The sequence below is a fragment of the Crassostrea angulata genome, chromosome 3, assembly GCF_025612915.1.
Source record: "Crassostrea angulata isolate pt1a10 chromosome 3, ASM2561291v2, whole genome shotgun sequence".
Classification (NCBI taxonomy): domain Eukaryota; kingdom Metazoa; phylum Mollusca; class Bivalvia; order Ostreida; family Ostreidae; genus Magallana; species Magallana angulata.
The window spans coordinates 3,684,315-3,702,188 of NC_069113.1; the positions used below are offsets into that span (position 1 = coordinate 3,684,315).

Below are 17,874 nucleotides of genomic sequence, written 5' to 3' on the forward strand. Positions count from 1 at the left end.
CCCACGGATTAGGATTTTCATGATTTTGGGAATTAGGGTTTTTCCTCAATATTTCTGAGGATAAGTCTAGCCCCCCCCCCCCCACTTTCAATTTGCTTCCGACGCCAGTGAATCATGATACAGTCATACATGTAGTAAAGTCTGAAATGCATGTAAATAATTAAACAATTATTATATTAGACTCAAACTCCAAGTGGGTTTTACTTGTTATTATCAACTGTAGAATTTTTAAAAAAAAATTCCTGTGTACATGTGTTGGCGTGGTATTAAAAAAGAAATGAAATAGCTCTAAACTTCAGGTTATACGAATATTTGGTACGATTTGTAAAAATTTACAACGACTTTACCTTAATTTGTTTGCTTAATTAGTTACTGTACCTCAAGGTTCATTCAAATGATAACTAAATGATTTAAGAAGGAGTTTTACAAAATAGGTATATTAATTTATTTTACTAAATAATTATAATTTACTTATCAGTTTTACTAACTCAGGTACACACAAATTGAAAATAAATTCCCGCCGGGCTCCAGTTATAAACTCACGCTTCGTACTGTGTATATGTTATGTAACAGTCTTTTGTTCACTCCTGACAGAAAAAACCCTGCAATCCACACAGAATATACAGGAAAATCACAGAGAAGGTCACCTGGACAAAGAATGTAAACACATGTATACACGTGCCCGAGTACCTAAGATTAATGATTTCATCATATGCATTAAACAAGATCAGACATCAGTTTTTCTTTTCAAATTCAATTAATTACTTAGTATAAATGTTCTTAATCGCCATATTTGCCACATTTGAAGATAGTTACATGTATACATATAGTTTCAGTCACGCTGAAACCTTACTATACATTTTAGTATATTCGGATTCATTATCATTAGGCTAGAATTAAACTTAAACCTGTTGAAAATAAATGATATCACTATTAAACTCAAATCAATTTTAGTAATAGTTTCAGCAATGCGTAAACCATTTGGAATCTTAACTTAAAGTTTCAGCATACTGAAACCTAGCGGAAATGTTCTGAAACTGATTGATATTTCCATAATAATTTACACAACTTTTCACATTATTCAAATTTAGTTTCCGCATTGCGGAAACCATCAGGAATCTTAACTTAAAGTTTCAGCATACTGAAACCTAGCGGAAATGTTCTGAAACTGATTGATATTTCCATAATAATTTACACAACTATTCACACGATTCAAATTTAGTTTCCGCATTGCGGAAACCATCAGGAATCTTAGACTAAAGTTTCTGCTGACTGAAACCTAACGGATACTTGCTGAATCGATATAATGGTTTCCGCATTGCGGAAACTATACATGAAACTTCAACTTCAAGTTTCAGCAAGGTTTCCATATAGTTTCAGTTTTGCTGAAACTTGATTTTTCATCCAGTGCGAGGTTCTTCAGACGATCGAAAGTGGCGCTCTCGTGGATGCGATGATTATAGGTCGCCTGTAACCAGCGTCAGAAAAACGCTTGAAAAAAGAAAAAAAATGGCTTATAAATATTAGCTTCCTTTGATGAGTTTTATTGGCCATAAGAACAGACTCAGCTGTTTTATATTAGACTTCCTCCTCATTTTCCTTCTTTCTAGGAGAGTTCCTCTCGTTTTTAGTTACCGATCATCACAACTGTCTCACGACATGTATCAAAGGTCACCAGGGGTCAATGTTTTTGATGGAAGTTAATCCTGTAACCATGATTTAATCTAGATTTTAGTAAATGAACACACGAAAAAAGATGAAAGTAAAAAATGGCATGTCTGTCGGCAAGTCTATTACCCGGCGACGAAAAGCAGCTAGATTAATAGTGTACATGTATTTGGATGCAATGGTATTTACCAATAAAGCTAATATTACATCTCAGTTGTTAAACGCTTATCATTTAAAGAATAAATAATACCCTTGTAGTGTATAATATTTTGATATATAGCTCTCTTTCATTTTATCATACACTGGGGTGTGGGTTAAAGTAATACGTGTTATTATGTAACTGAACAAACATATCATGAAACGATACGTTAACTAAAGGTTTATAGGAATTTGAAAAACAAACTTAGACTTCAAGGTAAAACCTACTTCCACAGATTGAAGTATAAACGTCCCTGGTTTTGTCCTGTTGGTGTACTCATTCTGTGAAAGGTGAAAGTCCTAAAATGGCTACCTTTAGTATGATGACTTGGCCGGTCTGAGAACCTAGGTTCCCGACGCCTTCCGAAGGAGGACAACTGTTTGAAACACTGGTCATGGCAATCTCCAAGTTTGATTTCGTGAACATAAAATCCAATGAACCGCAGAGTGTCTTCTATTTCTGAAATTTTACGATTGTAAATGAAGAACACCAGGGGCCGTGGATCAGATAAGACATTCTTTACCCCCTTTGGCCTCGATACCAGAGTCAGAGGTATGCTATCTCAAACACTGGTATTCGGGGCTATAATTATAACCCGAAGATTTTAATGTTAGGCTATTGATTAATAACAGAAGTAAGAAGCTAATATCTCTTTTTCTTGTGAGGTAAACTGGTTACTTGTTACAAAACAGACAATGTTATTAATTTTTTCAATAAAGTTCGATCTTTTCACGGCCATTTGTATGATGTCTCTTGTGAGTTTATGTTAGGTTTGAAATGGACCAATCGTAGCTTCATTAGCCTTCATCTTGGCCATCAATCATAAAATCAAATTATATGACTTTTTTTTATAAGAAGTTAAATATCAAAAACAGGAAAAGGTTACCTTTTTGCAGAATTGTACCATATCATTGTTTATCTTGAGGCCAAATATTGTTTCTTTGGTCTATTTAAGGAAGCTGAACTGTTTAAACTTTTTTTCTTTATTATCTATTGAAAAAAATGAATGATAAAAAAACTAAGAATTATTCAGCTTCAACCAAAGCTTCTAACTGTAGATTGTGTTTTATAATAACATGAACTTCGCATGGGAGACAACTAAATATACTACAGACTAAATTAATTCAGATCTGCAAATCTAACAATTTTTTAACGATTTTTTTCTGTAATTCAAGATAACTATTTAGAGTGCAGAAAGGTCTTACACCTACACAAGATGTAATCGCTTTAATGTTCATAATTAACGTAAACAGAGAGGATACACTTACCCTTCACTGTGTATGAAAAACAAGAAATAAGTACACTTAATTTATATTTGTTCATGTATTTGTTATTATTTTTTTTAGATTGCCAAAGGTTTTTTTTTAACAAATTATCAAGATAGATCGGCTAAGTTAATCAGTAAATGCAATGAGAAAGGATTTCTATTGATTGTTGATAAGTTACATATACGTTATTAATATGACCAAACATTGACAGGAAGCGGAATACGAAACAAACGTTTGGTTGAGTACGACACGCAATGTAATTTGTTATAATAAGTAATTATGTTCTTATTCGTTCCACTCAAACGAACATAAATAATTTATAAAATAAAACACAAACACGTATATTAGGATGTGAAGCGCTCTGAAGTGCAGTTTTCTTATTCATGAAAATACACAAATCTAAATGCATAGTTTTCTTCTTTATTTTCATTTCTACAAAATAAAACAATATTTTAACATAATATTCCAATAAACATCAAAAGCAAGGACGGGTGGGTGGGAATTAAGCTATCTGCACTGAAAAGAGCCTTCGAATGGCTATATAACTTTCTGCGCTTACATCGGTCAGTTAAAACCCGTGCAATGAATATTTAAATGTCACCTGACAAGGTGACCAACAACTAACTAATAGATTACAGGACCTTTAATAAATACATGTGTACATGTACCTCTTTCATTTTGCCAACTAAACAGTTGCCATTAGTGTACCAATTGGCAAACTACATGGGGTTTTTTCTAAGTTCGTTACAAGGTATAATGTTTGTGGTCTTTGTTTGTTTTATTTTTTTTGTAAATTCTAGTACATTACACGGTCTGTTGACATGACAGCGATAATGATGGTATTCACGTTAATTTTGATCTTCTTTTCACTCACGTATGAATTTTTGAATTAATTTATTTATTCACCCCTTTTTGGAGCTTGGGAGAAACGATAAGCCTAGAAGACGTCGAACGATAGACAGCGATGTCTTTTCGTTTGGACGGGTTCTGCAGTCAAAAGATGCGGTGTTTTAAAAGTTCAGGATAGAAATCTCAAGGAAATAATGTATTGAGGTCATAAGTTTTGCCGTAACTCGGTGTTAGTGGAACAAGTTTTGCAATGAAAGCATGTAAGTCTTTCAAAATTATATTTACATCTACCGAGTATTTTTCCTCTTTTTTAAAAAGAAAACTTATTGTGATACATAGCTGTATAGAAACAATTCCATCCAGATCTAACCAGTTTATCGATATGTCGAATCTTTCCGCAACCTAAGAAACGTCACGGACAGCTCGAAATAATCATTTCTGCAATGTCGCTACCCCAACATCTAGGATGAATCACCACAAAAACAATTTTATTGTTTAAATATACATCACGGTAACAGTACTTATATTTTTTTAAGGATGTTTATGGTGTATCTGCTCTAATGTTCACTTCAAAATCAAATTTTTGCGCTGAGTGTTCACTCCACTGCAATAAAGGCAATTCAGTTGTTTTCTCGGTCAACTTACCTATATTTCCAAGAAAAAATGATATACAAAATTGTTTAGAAGGGTCTCGCGATATTTTGCCCCTAAGTAAGGTTCGCCTCTAGCGTCGAGGTGGGTAAGATTGAATTACGACTTTGACATACTCAATTTAAGAAAGCAGGATTTCAAAATGTTAAGGTAAATCAAAATTTAAAAAACCCAACTTTTTAAACTAATATTTCTAAGTTTATTTTGTTTCTAATCGAAGAATAAAATGCTGGTTGAATAAACTCAACCAACCGGGGGACGAAACCAAATGGTTCCCTTTTCTGAACATTCCAATGATGCATTTTGTGTGTTCACACAGAATATATTTTTTTTTATTTTGAATATTTCTATCTTTTTGATGGAGATCGATTTAGTTGGTGTAAATAGGTGAAAGTCTGTTTGTATGGAAAGTTATTTATGAAATTATAGCCAAAAAATCGGATGAAGCAGCTTAATCAAACAAAAGCTCACGTTTTCATTATTTCTGTGCACGAACGCGGGAAAAAGTAGCAAATTCACACGAGTTCAATCATGCATGTATGCTTCAAAATAAATATGTTTATCTTGCTCTTATGGTATTGTTGCTGTTAAAAACAATATAATTAAACTTTTTGAACTTTAATACACGGATTATCTTATTGTGCCTTCTTCATTGTTGCATTGTTTATAAAAAGATAATAAATTTTTACTGATGCGTAGTAAGAAATGTTAAGCTGTAAATGCAAAATGGAGACAAAGGTCCATGTTTATATTTCTTTCATAGATAAGTTTATGAAAAATCATAAAACCTAAATGAATTAAATGGAATTTACAGAGGAAAATTAATATACGAATAAAAGAAAATTTACAATATTTTTTTAATAAAAAAGATGTTTACCTTCATTTTTTATTTTAAAATTTCACTTTAGTCAATGAGCGCTCTGCACTTAATTTCTCTAGCATGTGTATCGTATTTCTTTAATTTTCAACTAGCTTTGTACACTAATAGCTTAATTATTCAAAATGTATGGTAGATGTGAAAATAACCCCCCCCCCCCCCCCCCCCCCCCCAATCTAGACGACGAGTAGGGAGTTTAGTGTTTGTGAGACAAACATTGTGAGATACGAGTAAGGTCATTTCCGTTCAAAAATCTACGCAAGCGTTTTTTTTTTAAAATAAAGAACATGTGTATTTTAAGTAATAATCTTAAAATAGTTTCCTGTCAACAAGTTGCGTTTTGTCATTTTCTTTGTTTTTTTTTCGCTGAAGTTGTTAACCTGGGTTGTCAGCGCAGAGAATATTTATCTATATGACACGATGTATCAAATAATTGTAGACAAAGCAACGCTGATGGAAAGATTAAAGTTGTCGGAATAAAATACTTGTTACGTTTTAGCTTACTAGTGTATGTTGTTACACAATGGACCTTTCTTTCATCTTTCCTTTCGTTAACGTCGTCATTGATGTAGAGTCGCAACATTATTTGTGCAATACTACAGAATTAAAATACAAATACAAATTAAAAAAGAAACACGTTCACAGAATTAACTATCCTTTATTTTAATCCTTAAAGTAGATTTTGCCATAAAATTCCAGCTAGGCTGAAATATTCAACCAGATCTTTAACAGAATAATATTCATAAATATAAACCAGGAACAATAACAAACTGGTGCTCTCCAATAAACACTCACGGTCTCTCACTCTCTCCTAATAAATTATATACAATAATAAATAATCGGACAACCTTGCAGTACACAAAACATTCAAATTAAACAATTGGACATACACACAATGTGGACATAGTCATGCATTTATTGCATCTAGCAATTTTATAATTATGAAAACAACACCATATCAGTTTGACTGAGCTTTTTTGAAACTATAAATTATTAAAATCAAAGATAAATTAATCAAGAACTGAGTCGAATTTTCAATAAAACAGAGTTTCTTTAACTGAAACGAATATTTAATTTATGAGTACAATTGATAAAAAACGATATTTTTGGAATTAAAAGTTTAAAATGAACAAGGGTATATAGAATGTGAAATGAAATTGTCTATGAAATGTCAGTAGTTGAGTGAATGCCCGTGTGGACAATGTCGAGTGTTACAAAGCCCTGCCCTATATGTTTCTCTGTTACCACACACCGGGAATACCAATACCCATCAATCTCGCTCGCCACTTATTATGTTCCGTTAGGTCGGGCAGATTCAAATAATACAGTATCCATTTGATAAATCATACATACATGTAAATATCTTACAAACAAAAATGCTACGTCACAGCAATACATTCATCTTTTAGACTGAGGAAATATCACAGACATAAAAATGACATTTCGAACACCCATAGTCAAAGGGGTTCGAAAACATAGGGGTAAAATCTACTTTTTTCAAAATAAAAAGTACGTCTTTTTATGGAAATGCTGTAAGCTCTCTTACATTGAAATGAAATGGTACCTCATCGTTCCCCTGAACCCTTTGCAGTTTGTGCTTATCTTTGTCACGTGAACAGGGAAAAATGCAAAAGTCAATTGACGCCTTGTATTGGGTTGAAACCAATCTTTGCAAGAAAACCTTCCTCTTTGTATTCTTTGCCAAACAACTGATAACTAATTTCTTCTATTTCAATACATCATAATCATCATCGAAGCGTCGACTCGGCCATTTGGTTTTCTGGGAATCTCTTTGACGAAATGGCATATGCGCTAGTACATTCGGATTAACAGGTGAAGAAATATAGGAACTGAGATAGCATCATTGTCGGTCTTTAGATTTCAAGGAGTTTATTGTTTGCGATTGTTGAAGTGTCTGTTTTGTTTTAGCTAATTAGAATACTCCTGTTTTGCCACAGGCAGGGTTAATGACTTGCAACCACTAAACCACCGAAGCGCACACGCTGATCTTCGTTCAACTTGCAAGAGCTAAGGTCTGCTTTGTCTGTATTTCTCCTTGTAAAACACGTTTGATGTTAATGTTTTGCACGTGGTTTTATTCCACTATGGCGCACATATGGAAAAAATACACTGAGTTTATTGCAAGGAAAAATGGAAGTTTGGTCACCGTCCTGTTCGGGTGTGATAGTTTATTCGTCTGTTGCGTTCGATATGGAGTGACCGAATTTCGTTGGGAGGGACACTCCGGCGTTTATCTTCAAGACACCTTCATGACTCCCTCATCCGTTCTTTATTTACCATACATAAAAAACTGAAAAAATAAAAACATTTGTTTAACAAAATTGTATGTTATATTTTTTATAAATTTTTGATGTAATAAGTATATATCTACTTTATTAAAAAAAAAAAGACATTGTTGATGAAAGCATCATAAATGTTTACTGTATGACGTCATATATCAAGTGAACGCGCGTTATGCAATTAACACAAAGAGTGAAGACATAGAGGGACGCCAAATTCAATCAAACAATCAATTTATAATCATATATGCACGTGTCTCCCTAAAGAAGGCTGTGTCACAATTGATTAATCCCCTAATTCAACAAAATAAACACAGTTTTAAACAAATTTAAAACAACATCAACTGTATGGAGAATTATAAGTGTTTTTAAGATAAAACAGCATTAACTGTAAAGCCATACACGCATTTTTGGTTGGCACAGTAACAAATGAATATACATTTAAATACAGCTGTTTGCTTTCATATCATTAATGAATATTTGCATTGACCCGTTGGACTATTTTGTCATAAGACGATTAACAAAACATGTTGTTACTTATTCACGCAAGTAGATTTATATAAATAACTAAATGATCATTATATTTAAAATTTAAATATTTTAAAAATTTAAAAATTATGTTAATGGTTTGAAGAAATGTTAGCAGTCCGTTTCACAAAAGCTTTATTGAAAATTTAAAAAAATTAATGAGGATTCATTAAAACGCACGGTATTGGGGAGAGAATGTTGAGAAATATTGTTCAAAAACTTTTCTTATTAGAAAAGCTGAGAGAAATAAACACCGATATGTGGTTTTAAGTGACAGAGTATACTGTAATAAGTGTTTAATGTATAGAGAGTTGCAGACTCACGTTATAAGGCGTCATTTCACTTATTAGATACTGTATATCCCATATCCCACAGCGAGGACCTGTGTATTTCATCGGGCACCTGCAAATAGATCAAACATTTTTAAACAAATCTATGCTAGACTATCTGATGTTTAGAAAGTAAAAGATTTCTTGTAAGGTGAAAACTAGAAATCTACAGCACAAAAATACTAACAGTATGTGATTTATTTGCCTATTTTCAACTAATTTAATCAAGCTGGGGTAACAAAAAAGATGCGGCACAAAAGCTGTAATCAAAACAAAAATATGGATGAAAAGCTTGATGTTGTTAACGATGTTATATTTGGAAACTTAGCAAATTTCTGGGAGGCTTTTAGTTTTGAACAGCGGTACGATCTCATCTGTTGTCGATCGCTGCGTCCTCTGATCTCGGAGCCGAGGCTTTACTCACCCAATTACGGGCACCGCTCGCTAGTGCCCCGCCGTTTTTGAATGACTAAGACGACTTTGAAATGAATAATTCCCAACTCATTTCTTTTTTATATTTTATCAAAAATTGTTTACATTAAACAAGATTTAATGAGTAAGCTCCAAAAAACGCATCTGATTCAACTCTCTTTAGCGCCTACAAGATACATCTAATCATCCATACATTATGTACAAACATGAGACTACCGTATGGATATTCATATTTGTTTTCATACATTTCGAGTAATATTTACATTTAATATTCCAAGAACTCTTGTCGAAGGCAAATGGCCAGTTTAAAACATTTAACCCAATTATAAAGTGCATCAAACGTCTTTTAAGAGTTCTTGTGCTTACGTGCATTTATTGACACGTTTGAAAACTTTTCGGTCTAGTGTTGCAAGCTGTTAAGTCCGCTTCCTGAATTAAGAGAGAAGTTCTCTGCTATTTGATCATTACCCCGTGCAAGTTTGCAACTCCTACTTGGGACTCTTCCTCTGCGATAATTAAAATGAACCTATTTAACCGAGAATGCCATCGACTCATCACGCTATTCCAATCTGGGCCCCGTGTCCAACCATGACCAAACAACCCATTTCTACGACTAATTTTGATCCTTTTTCCTTGCATCATGAAAAGTCTTGAGTGGACGATTCTTTCGGTACTTTAAGCTTGTTTAAACGTTTTGACTTTCAGACGATTCCAATAAGCTGACCATTTGAAATGACTTTGTAAATGTTGATAGGATTGTATGTGTCGCAGTATTGCACTAATCTAAATAATGCAAATGTTCAACAAACGTTGATCAATGTCAGAGCAATCGATTAAATAAGAATACATCAGGTTCATTATGAAAGTTTATTAAGATAGAATATTGAGTATATATCAAATAAGTACGGTTGATAAACTCCAGAAGTGTGTGTATAAGGAATTCGTTGCATAATTATAAATCACGGTTTTATCTGATCTCAATTATTATAAAGCTGAGCATTGTATTTATAAAGGAAGTTCCAATACACTCAATTCGGTGCAAAACCCCGGCCCTCTTGAAGGCAGTGAGCGCCAGGAATTTAACTTATCTGCCGAATAATTTCATGCATGCCAAAGACCCTCTGATTTAATTGTTCTTATGTAACCTACCCTTGAACAATGATAAACTTTGGGGTGAACTGTGCGCGTGAAAACCGTCAGAGGTAGGTAGGTCGTTGATTAGAGTCCCAGAATGTCGGAGAGGCGCTCGGATATCTCAGACAGCGACAGAGCCCAAGGTGTGGAGTATCTTATACGGGACCAAAATGTCGACTTGTAACGATTGCTACTTATAGCCGGGGCATAAAACCACATGCATTCAAGATAATAAAATTATTACGGGATATTATTAACTTTTTTCTTAGCATCTGAGTGAGCCGGGGCTTGATTGCAGGATAAATGTTAAAGAACCTGCTAGATTACCGAGGCGATAGTGATTAATCGTGCGCTTTGATGCAGGGTTCCACTTGCGCTGAACATATTGGATTTAATTAAAATGACCACCCACAAAAGAGATGATGGAGGATTAGGTTCATGTGGTGACTGTATTAGTCACGCAATACACCATTACAATTGTTCCTTAATTACCAATGTAATATAATGCTGGGTTCTCATGACAAACTCTGCATTTATTAGCATTTTATTTCCCATTATCCTACTTGGCTTTCCGGCAGCACAAAGCCGAGAACATTAATACTTTTTGCTTTGCCCCAAAGGTAGCCAGTTATAGGTGTAGTGTTACAAAGCAAATCGCTATCCAATACACATCCCATGTACATCTCCAGTAAATAATCGGCCCTGCATGTTCCACAGGAAGAATGAAAAGAGAGCCATATGTTTTACGAGAAGAACAAAATTGTTGAAACAATCATAAGTTGGTTTCCTATTGATAACAGTATCAGGCTAAAAAATGCCTTGTATTTCAGAAAATCCGCTTAACCCTGCGCTCTGGAAGGACGGGAAAAGCCAATATGAAAACAATTTCACCACAGGCGTAACAAGCAGTCGTCATATTGTGAGGGGATTTCTTATTAGCCAGAATCTTTCTTATCTGTTCTCTTTGTCTTCATAATTTGTTATGACGTCATCAACCTTTGGCCCACCACAGAGTTAACTAATCGTTTAAATAGATAACAAACTGAACGCTGGGCTGTTATCACAAATTGGTCACCTGCGTTCTATATCTTTATAAATTTTTATGATTTTTGTCAAACAGTAACCGGTTTGTTCTTGTACGACTCTGTTCTTTGAGTGCGATTTAAGCTTCATTACAAACACAGTCCTTGACATCCACAAGAATGTAGCACTTCCTTTTCTCTTGAAATGTCAGTGTTACAGACGCCATCATTTCCCTTTGTTAAATGATAAAAAATTTAAGAATGCCAAAAATATTTTGTCATTCATAGAATGAAAAGTTTTATCTCGTATATTAATGTCAAGTTAGAGATTGAAGGCATTGGGAGGTTTTAACTGATTGGCACGTTGCGTAACTGCAGCGCACAGGAACGCGGACTATGTAACAATGCACATTCTGACAGCATCCATTGCCGCTGAAGTGTCGAGGGGATCGGTACGGAATCCCGAGACTCCTGGGTTTCTCATGCATTTAAGCGGATAAATTTTAATAAGATTAGAATTATACTGTCAAAGAAGAAGAATAAAACTCGGGTTTCTTTTGGTTATTCAATCTCACCCTATCCAATATCGGGCGACACAGCTCCTAAGTTTCGACCTTTTGCAATCATCTGTGTCCATCCGGGTACTTGATGAGTGTTGTTACGCGGCTTTGAACAAATAAAAATCCCCTAAATGAATTCGACTATTTTTACCATTACGTAGCACTTCAGTAGATAATTCATGTGGTTTGTTTTCTCAGGTTAGTTTTATGTTGCGTTCAACTAATAAAGATCTGATTTTTTACGCAATAAGGCAAGTAATATTCTTTAGACTCTATCATATACAGTCTGTGACATTTCGGTTTTTTTTTTTACAATATTGTCTACGTAAAGACCACCTCCGACCGATGTGCAATGTAACGATTAAAAATGAATCATTTTATGGCCCCTGGCATACATACATTTCATGTTAAGAACCGCGATATGAACTTTGTTGGCCTATATATGTTGAAGTAAACAGCTGTGCACTTGTAAGGACCATATTATCCATTCCTTTGATCTCTTAGTCTCATGTTGAAGCGCGCATTGACGAGTGGATCACTCGAACGTCAGAGAAAACATAGAAGTTTCGTGAAAATGAAAATACTGCAATGACTTCTTTTTTTCTGTTGGCTGCCCCCGTACTCTACGATTGCTACTCAATGATCAATTGTAAAAAATTTTGTTCCCTTACATTTCTTGGAAATAAAATTTACGTAAATGCATATGACGCAAGATTGTTATTGAGTAGCTATAATCAAGAAAAGTAGAGCCCTTTATACATAAGTATCGGGGAAATGTTAAGAGTGTGTAGGGTTATGTTTATTGTACTAAACCTTGTCATCACTAAATCATGTCATTCGTCTCTTATTCTAAATTAAAATTAAAAAAAACTCAAATAATTATTACATGAAACCTTACACAAAATAAATAGAAAAGAAAATGCAAGCATCATGCTGGAATTCTAATTAACATCTTATTCATTAGAGTTGATTTTGTGCTATATCAACGGTTCAAACAACTCTCCACTGTAGATATTTTAATTTCTAGTTTACAAAAATCCAAGAAACACTGAAAGCCATTGTCTTTGTAAGTCGTACCTACTAAGTACTCAGACAAACAATTGGCTTCTAGATCAATTAATGGTCATGGGTTAAATAATAATATCGGTCAACATCAGACGCTGTGTCATTGCCCATTAAGGACTGGCTATGGGTTGAAGCGGCCATGATTGTCAGACCTTTGAGGTCCCCACCCCCGGCATCCCAAGGATTCAGCTAATTACCGTAATGACATATAATGGAAGTCGCGGACACCGAGTGTCATCTAGTCCATTAAAATTTTTACAGGAATTTATCATTAGCAGGTTCGTGGAACCGGAACTGTTGACTGTCAAGAAGATTGTCAAAGATGTCGCTTTGACTATCGAAGCATCTTGTACATGCATATAGAACTACCGGTATTTGAGACCCATGCAATAAGTAAAATAAATTTAAAACTACACATTTTGCAAACTCACCTGCATGTCTTTAGTTCCAGCGAGGGAATATAACTACATACGCCGTTATTGTGGCAATAATGTCTCTCAGCATGCGGGTCACATCTGGTTAAAGGATTTTTTTTACCCTCGTGGACAATAACTGTTGTATCAAAGAGGGACCTTCTTATCCTCTTTAGACGTTTTGTCCGAATGTCTGAAAGTAGTCTGTGATTTAACGTGGATTGTGCTCTATTGTACACATAAGCGTCACTTTGCACATCCCTTGCATCAACCAAGTGTTCGGACACAATATTTGCCATTTCGGACTTCTTGTTTTGAGGTCGGATAAGGCCGTTGTTTCTGTACGGTCGCGTATTGGGTTCAAACCCAGCACCGTGTAAAGGAATAGAATAAACTTCCACGGCCAGACACATGAGCAGAACTATGAAGCACATCAGCACGGAATCCATGGCGTTCTCCCTAGTTTCATTGTGACCTTCCTTTTACATGGCGTTGCGAATGTCGCAGGATATATACTCCGGCGACACCAGAAATTCGCGCGACCAATCAGGTTTCAAATGGGTCAAGTATCTCCACGCTGTAGTAACTCAGTAGCCAATTACATCTATTTTAAGGTTTGTGTGTTTTTTTTTAAAATGATACAATGTTTCACTCTCTGTATTCTGTTTTTCGCTGTTTGGAAATCTTCTATAACCCTTCCAGAAACACGCGGTCAGCCGCTGACTGATCACTAAACGTTCTCTCTCAGTTGATACCTGATGCTCGTCGATTAAAAGATGTCGATGTTTTGTAAAACATAAGAGCAATGCGATTCCTTCGGCGTTCTCCACGTATTTATACAGGAGGCAAAGGTCGAATCTAGCTCTACGTCACGGAGATGTGATTCAGGTTTCTGAGGATCCAGGGTTTAATTCTTATTGTAAAACTATAAATAAATGAAACAATCATTTGTTTAGTATATTACCGATAATCACTCTGTGATGCACAGTATCAATTAACAAGTAGATACTATGATGTCAGTACAAGGAATCTGTGATACACAAGTTTCCTCTTACCACGCGGCGCGGGAAGCGTCTACCCGCCCCTCACAACTTATTATATTATTTCCGAATGCCACGATAAAAAGGGAAAGGTTTCGAGGAATAATGCTAAAGGTCTTCTGTGTAAAAGCAATATTTCCCCGCTTATTGGTTTGTTCACGTGGCTCATACTGCAAGCATTGTTACCATTGTTCTCATTTTATAACAGTTTCATGGAAATATCGACTGACCATTTGTATAAGATCATGTATGGTATACTAATCGAGTCAAGTAATATTTTATTACAGTTTCTATTGAATAGTGAAATTCATCCTTAATTAAACTTTTTCGATGGTCAATATAAAACATTTAATGTTGTCGTGACTGTCTCAGAAGACCAGCCAACTGGTTCCTGTTTCATTGGTCCTGATGCTTGAATGTCTTTGACCATGACTATTTGCTGGATTAAGCTGAACTTTATAACCCAGTGTCCTAGTCATTAAAATCATTCATGTTTGTTGACTTTGAATGCACGTTTAATATACTTTAGAATATTTGATCGAAAAACTGCCTGATAATTTGTTTGATCGTCTTATACTAGTACTGTAAAAATATTTATTAATATGTGTACTTTTCTTCAGGTTTTCTTTGAAATTCAGATGGGTTCTGGGAAAGATACCATTTGACAAGTTTGCACATAGCTGTACTTTTAAATAATTAAAGGCAAAGTTAGCCAACAATGAAATTATTTATTAAATGTTCAAAGATGTAGAGATTATTTTCCAAAGGGAAACATAAATTTAAGTCTTTAACATTTTCAAATACTGAATTAGAAATGTACTTTAAAAAAGTTCTTTGAAATATGGTGTGAATGATTAATTTTGTATTTTTATCAGACGTCATGCATATCGTTTGTAATGGCAATTGTTAATGCACTTGATTGAATGTTGCGCTACAAAAATGCATGCAATGAGAATTTTAATGCACCTTATCGCTCGGGGTATAAATACACAATCAATTATTAATTATATTAATCGGAATGCAAATCACGTCACCCCTCTGGGAAGCAGAAAATGGAGCTCTCAGCCAAAGGAAGAGCAGCACGGGAGGCATTTATTTAAAAATACCACTAAACCACAACAAACGAGAAGTCCTCCATCTTAATTCTCAGGGCTGCTTTGTCATATTGCTGGAATGTGTGAATGCAGGGTCATTAATCCGGGTCCAAGTTGTACGTGAACGATTAGAGGTGTCGAGTTTCACTTTGTCATTTAATTTTTTTTGACGATTTAACTTTGGGTTCACATTTCTAGGGTGGGGATTTGAGAAGTAACCTTCTTGTATATCATACTGAAATTTAACACAGACCTCTTAAAAGTGTTAAAGTTATGTGAGTTCACGCCCCACATGGACCAGTTTGCACCGTAAATCTACCAATGAGTTCCAATGCCTTTCTCATGAACAGTTATGTGAAACTGAGTTTATCGTCATGCAAACCCACAAATAGTTAAAGATGTGTGGATGGCGAGGACTAATCTATATGGCGAATTCGATTTTCTTGAGCTGGGAACCTAGGAAATCAGAGGAAGTGTTGGGGGTGGGTTCCGGTTTGAAGTGTCAGAAGTACAAACACAAACCTCAGCTGCTTTAATATACATGTAATGAAAAATATTTATGTACAATAGAATTTCCGGGACATTTACAGATTAACACATGTACACTGCAAGATTAGTGCATCATATCAAACTGGAAAAAGTGACACCCTTTATTGAATAGAAAGATTATATTTTTCCTGTTTTGATTAGACCCCGGACCACATTTCGTGAACACAGAACACAGGTGCTTGTGGACAGGACCGTGTACTAACCCCCCTTCCCCTTCGTTTTCAATTTTAAAAATAATATATTTTTAATTTATTTTAAAATTTATTATCGTTAACAGCCCCTTATATATGTCTCAAGTCGAAAAATAACAGATATTTCACGATCGACTCGGTAGCATTTTATATTAACACTCCTTTCCCCTATATATATATAAAGAGAGAGAGAGAGAGAGAGAGAGAGAGAGAGAGAGAGAGAGAGAGAGAGAGAGAGAGAGAGAGAGAGAGAGAGAGAGAGAGAGAGACTCTGACTCTTATACAGTGTATAGGGGAAACAAGAGTTTTTATTAAACGAAAAAACCCCAAAACAAATAAATAAATGAAAAACATAACCATAAAAAAATGGAAAAGGAAGGAGGGGCAGTCCACAAGCACCTGTGACACAGAAGACAATATGACGTGATTTGCGCAAGTCGGTGTGAGCAGATTTAGCAGGAAACTTGTAAAGACCCTAGCTAACATCATCTTTAAAATCCAACAAGTTATAAAAGATCTCAGTGTCTGTTGTATGTAAACGAAAAGAATCAAGGTGACACTCTCATTCTAACTTATTGCATGTATAAAGCAAAACAGGATATATTAGAATTAATGAATCAATATTCAGAGCCCATTACGTATTACACGGCTTGTATGAGTGATGATTCAAAGATTGGCGTTGTCATACGCCTGCGATTAATTAGATCATATAATGAATTGAAATTAATGCCTTATATGAGGCCTTGAAATGACGAATTGGATATCTCGGCATCCTTTAACCCAGAGAAAAAAGTTATTTTGATATTTCTTTAAACAGAAATGACATTATTATTTAAACTCTTAAAAGGGCAAGCGTTTGTCGGAAGAAACAGTTTTTATAAAACTTAAGATCGTTTACGCTTGTCCTTATTTGGAAATAGGAAGTTACATAATAATAGAATAGTATGGGGGCAGTGGGCGACACTGGAATGTGAACTTCTTGTGAAAATGAACAGCTTTGTTGATGTTCGGCGAAATATGTCAGCAGCGAAATAAAGAGCAATGAACCGCCACTTATTTTGATTGTCCTTGAGATCTGTTTTATGACATTCCTGTGGTGGTGTGTAACGGCACACATTCACTCTGATGAGTGGTTATAAAATTGAAAGTCATTCATAATTTCAATGCAGGGACAGAGTAACAAAATACCATAGATTCTTACAGGAAGCGTAGATTTGCAAACGCATTCATTTTCTCCTCAATGCATTTAGACATCATGGTGTCAAAGTTCGCAATTTTTTGCAGCTCAGTGGGTAGACTGGGGGTTATTTTAGGCCGTATATTCGAATTCAAAATGCGACATCCTTTCACTTGTATTTACCGTCCTTCATATAAAAAATAACATTTTATATTAGTATATATGTTAAACAAAATATCAAAGTTAATTTTTTATTGCGCAAAATCAAGTTAATTGGGGACATTGTCATAAGCATTGATCGACAAACAATGTTAGCCATTTTGTTTTGCCTCGGACTAGAATATCTCGACGTCATTGAATGAATCGCGTCACCTGATTGTCTTATAAATTTCTTTACACGGCGAGCGTCAAAACTTATACGGCAACATGGCGGCCGTAACGTTCTTTGAGCTGATTTTTTACACAAACGCTCAACCATACTTTTGATTTTTAAGGTAGTCCATCCATAACTATCATATTTCATATCTA

The 17,874-nt window shown here is 34.9% G+C and overlaps 2 protein-coding genes across 2 annotated transcripts in view; one reads left to right on the forward strand and one right to left on the reverse strand.

The window, feature by feature from the left end:
• Nucleotides 1-1,876, forward strand: part of LOC128175489 (gephyrin-like) — a 35,731-nt gene extending 33,855 nt beyond the window's left edge. The window contains exon 18 of the mRNA XM_052841126.1: nucleotides 1,411-1,876. Within this exon, the coding sequence (XP_052697086.1) occupies nucleotides 1,411-1,474 (64 nt within the window). The 3' untranslated portion in view covers nucleotides 1,475-1,876. The remainder of the gene's footprint in view (nucleotides 1-1,410) is intronic.
• Nucleotides 1,877-6,154: 4,278 nt separating this feature from the next.
• LOC128177812 (uncharacterized) lies at nucleotides 6,155-14,118 on the reverse strand. Its single transcript, XM_052844678.1, has 3 exons — nucleotides 13,314-14,118; nucleotides 8,664-8,742; nucleotides 6,155-7,823 (listed from the first exon to the last, which is right to left on the reverse strand). The coding sequence occupies exons 1-3, from the start codon at nucleotides 13,742-13,744 to the stop codon at nucleotides 7,803-7,805; spliced, it is 531 nt and encodes a 176-aa protein (XP_052700638.1). The 5' UTR covers nucleotides 13,745-14,118; the 3' UTR covers nucleotides 6,155-7,802.
• Nucleotides 14,119-17,874: the final 3,756 nt, after the last annotated feature.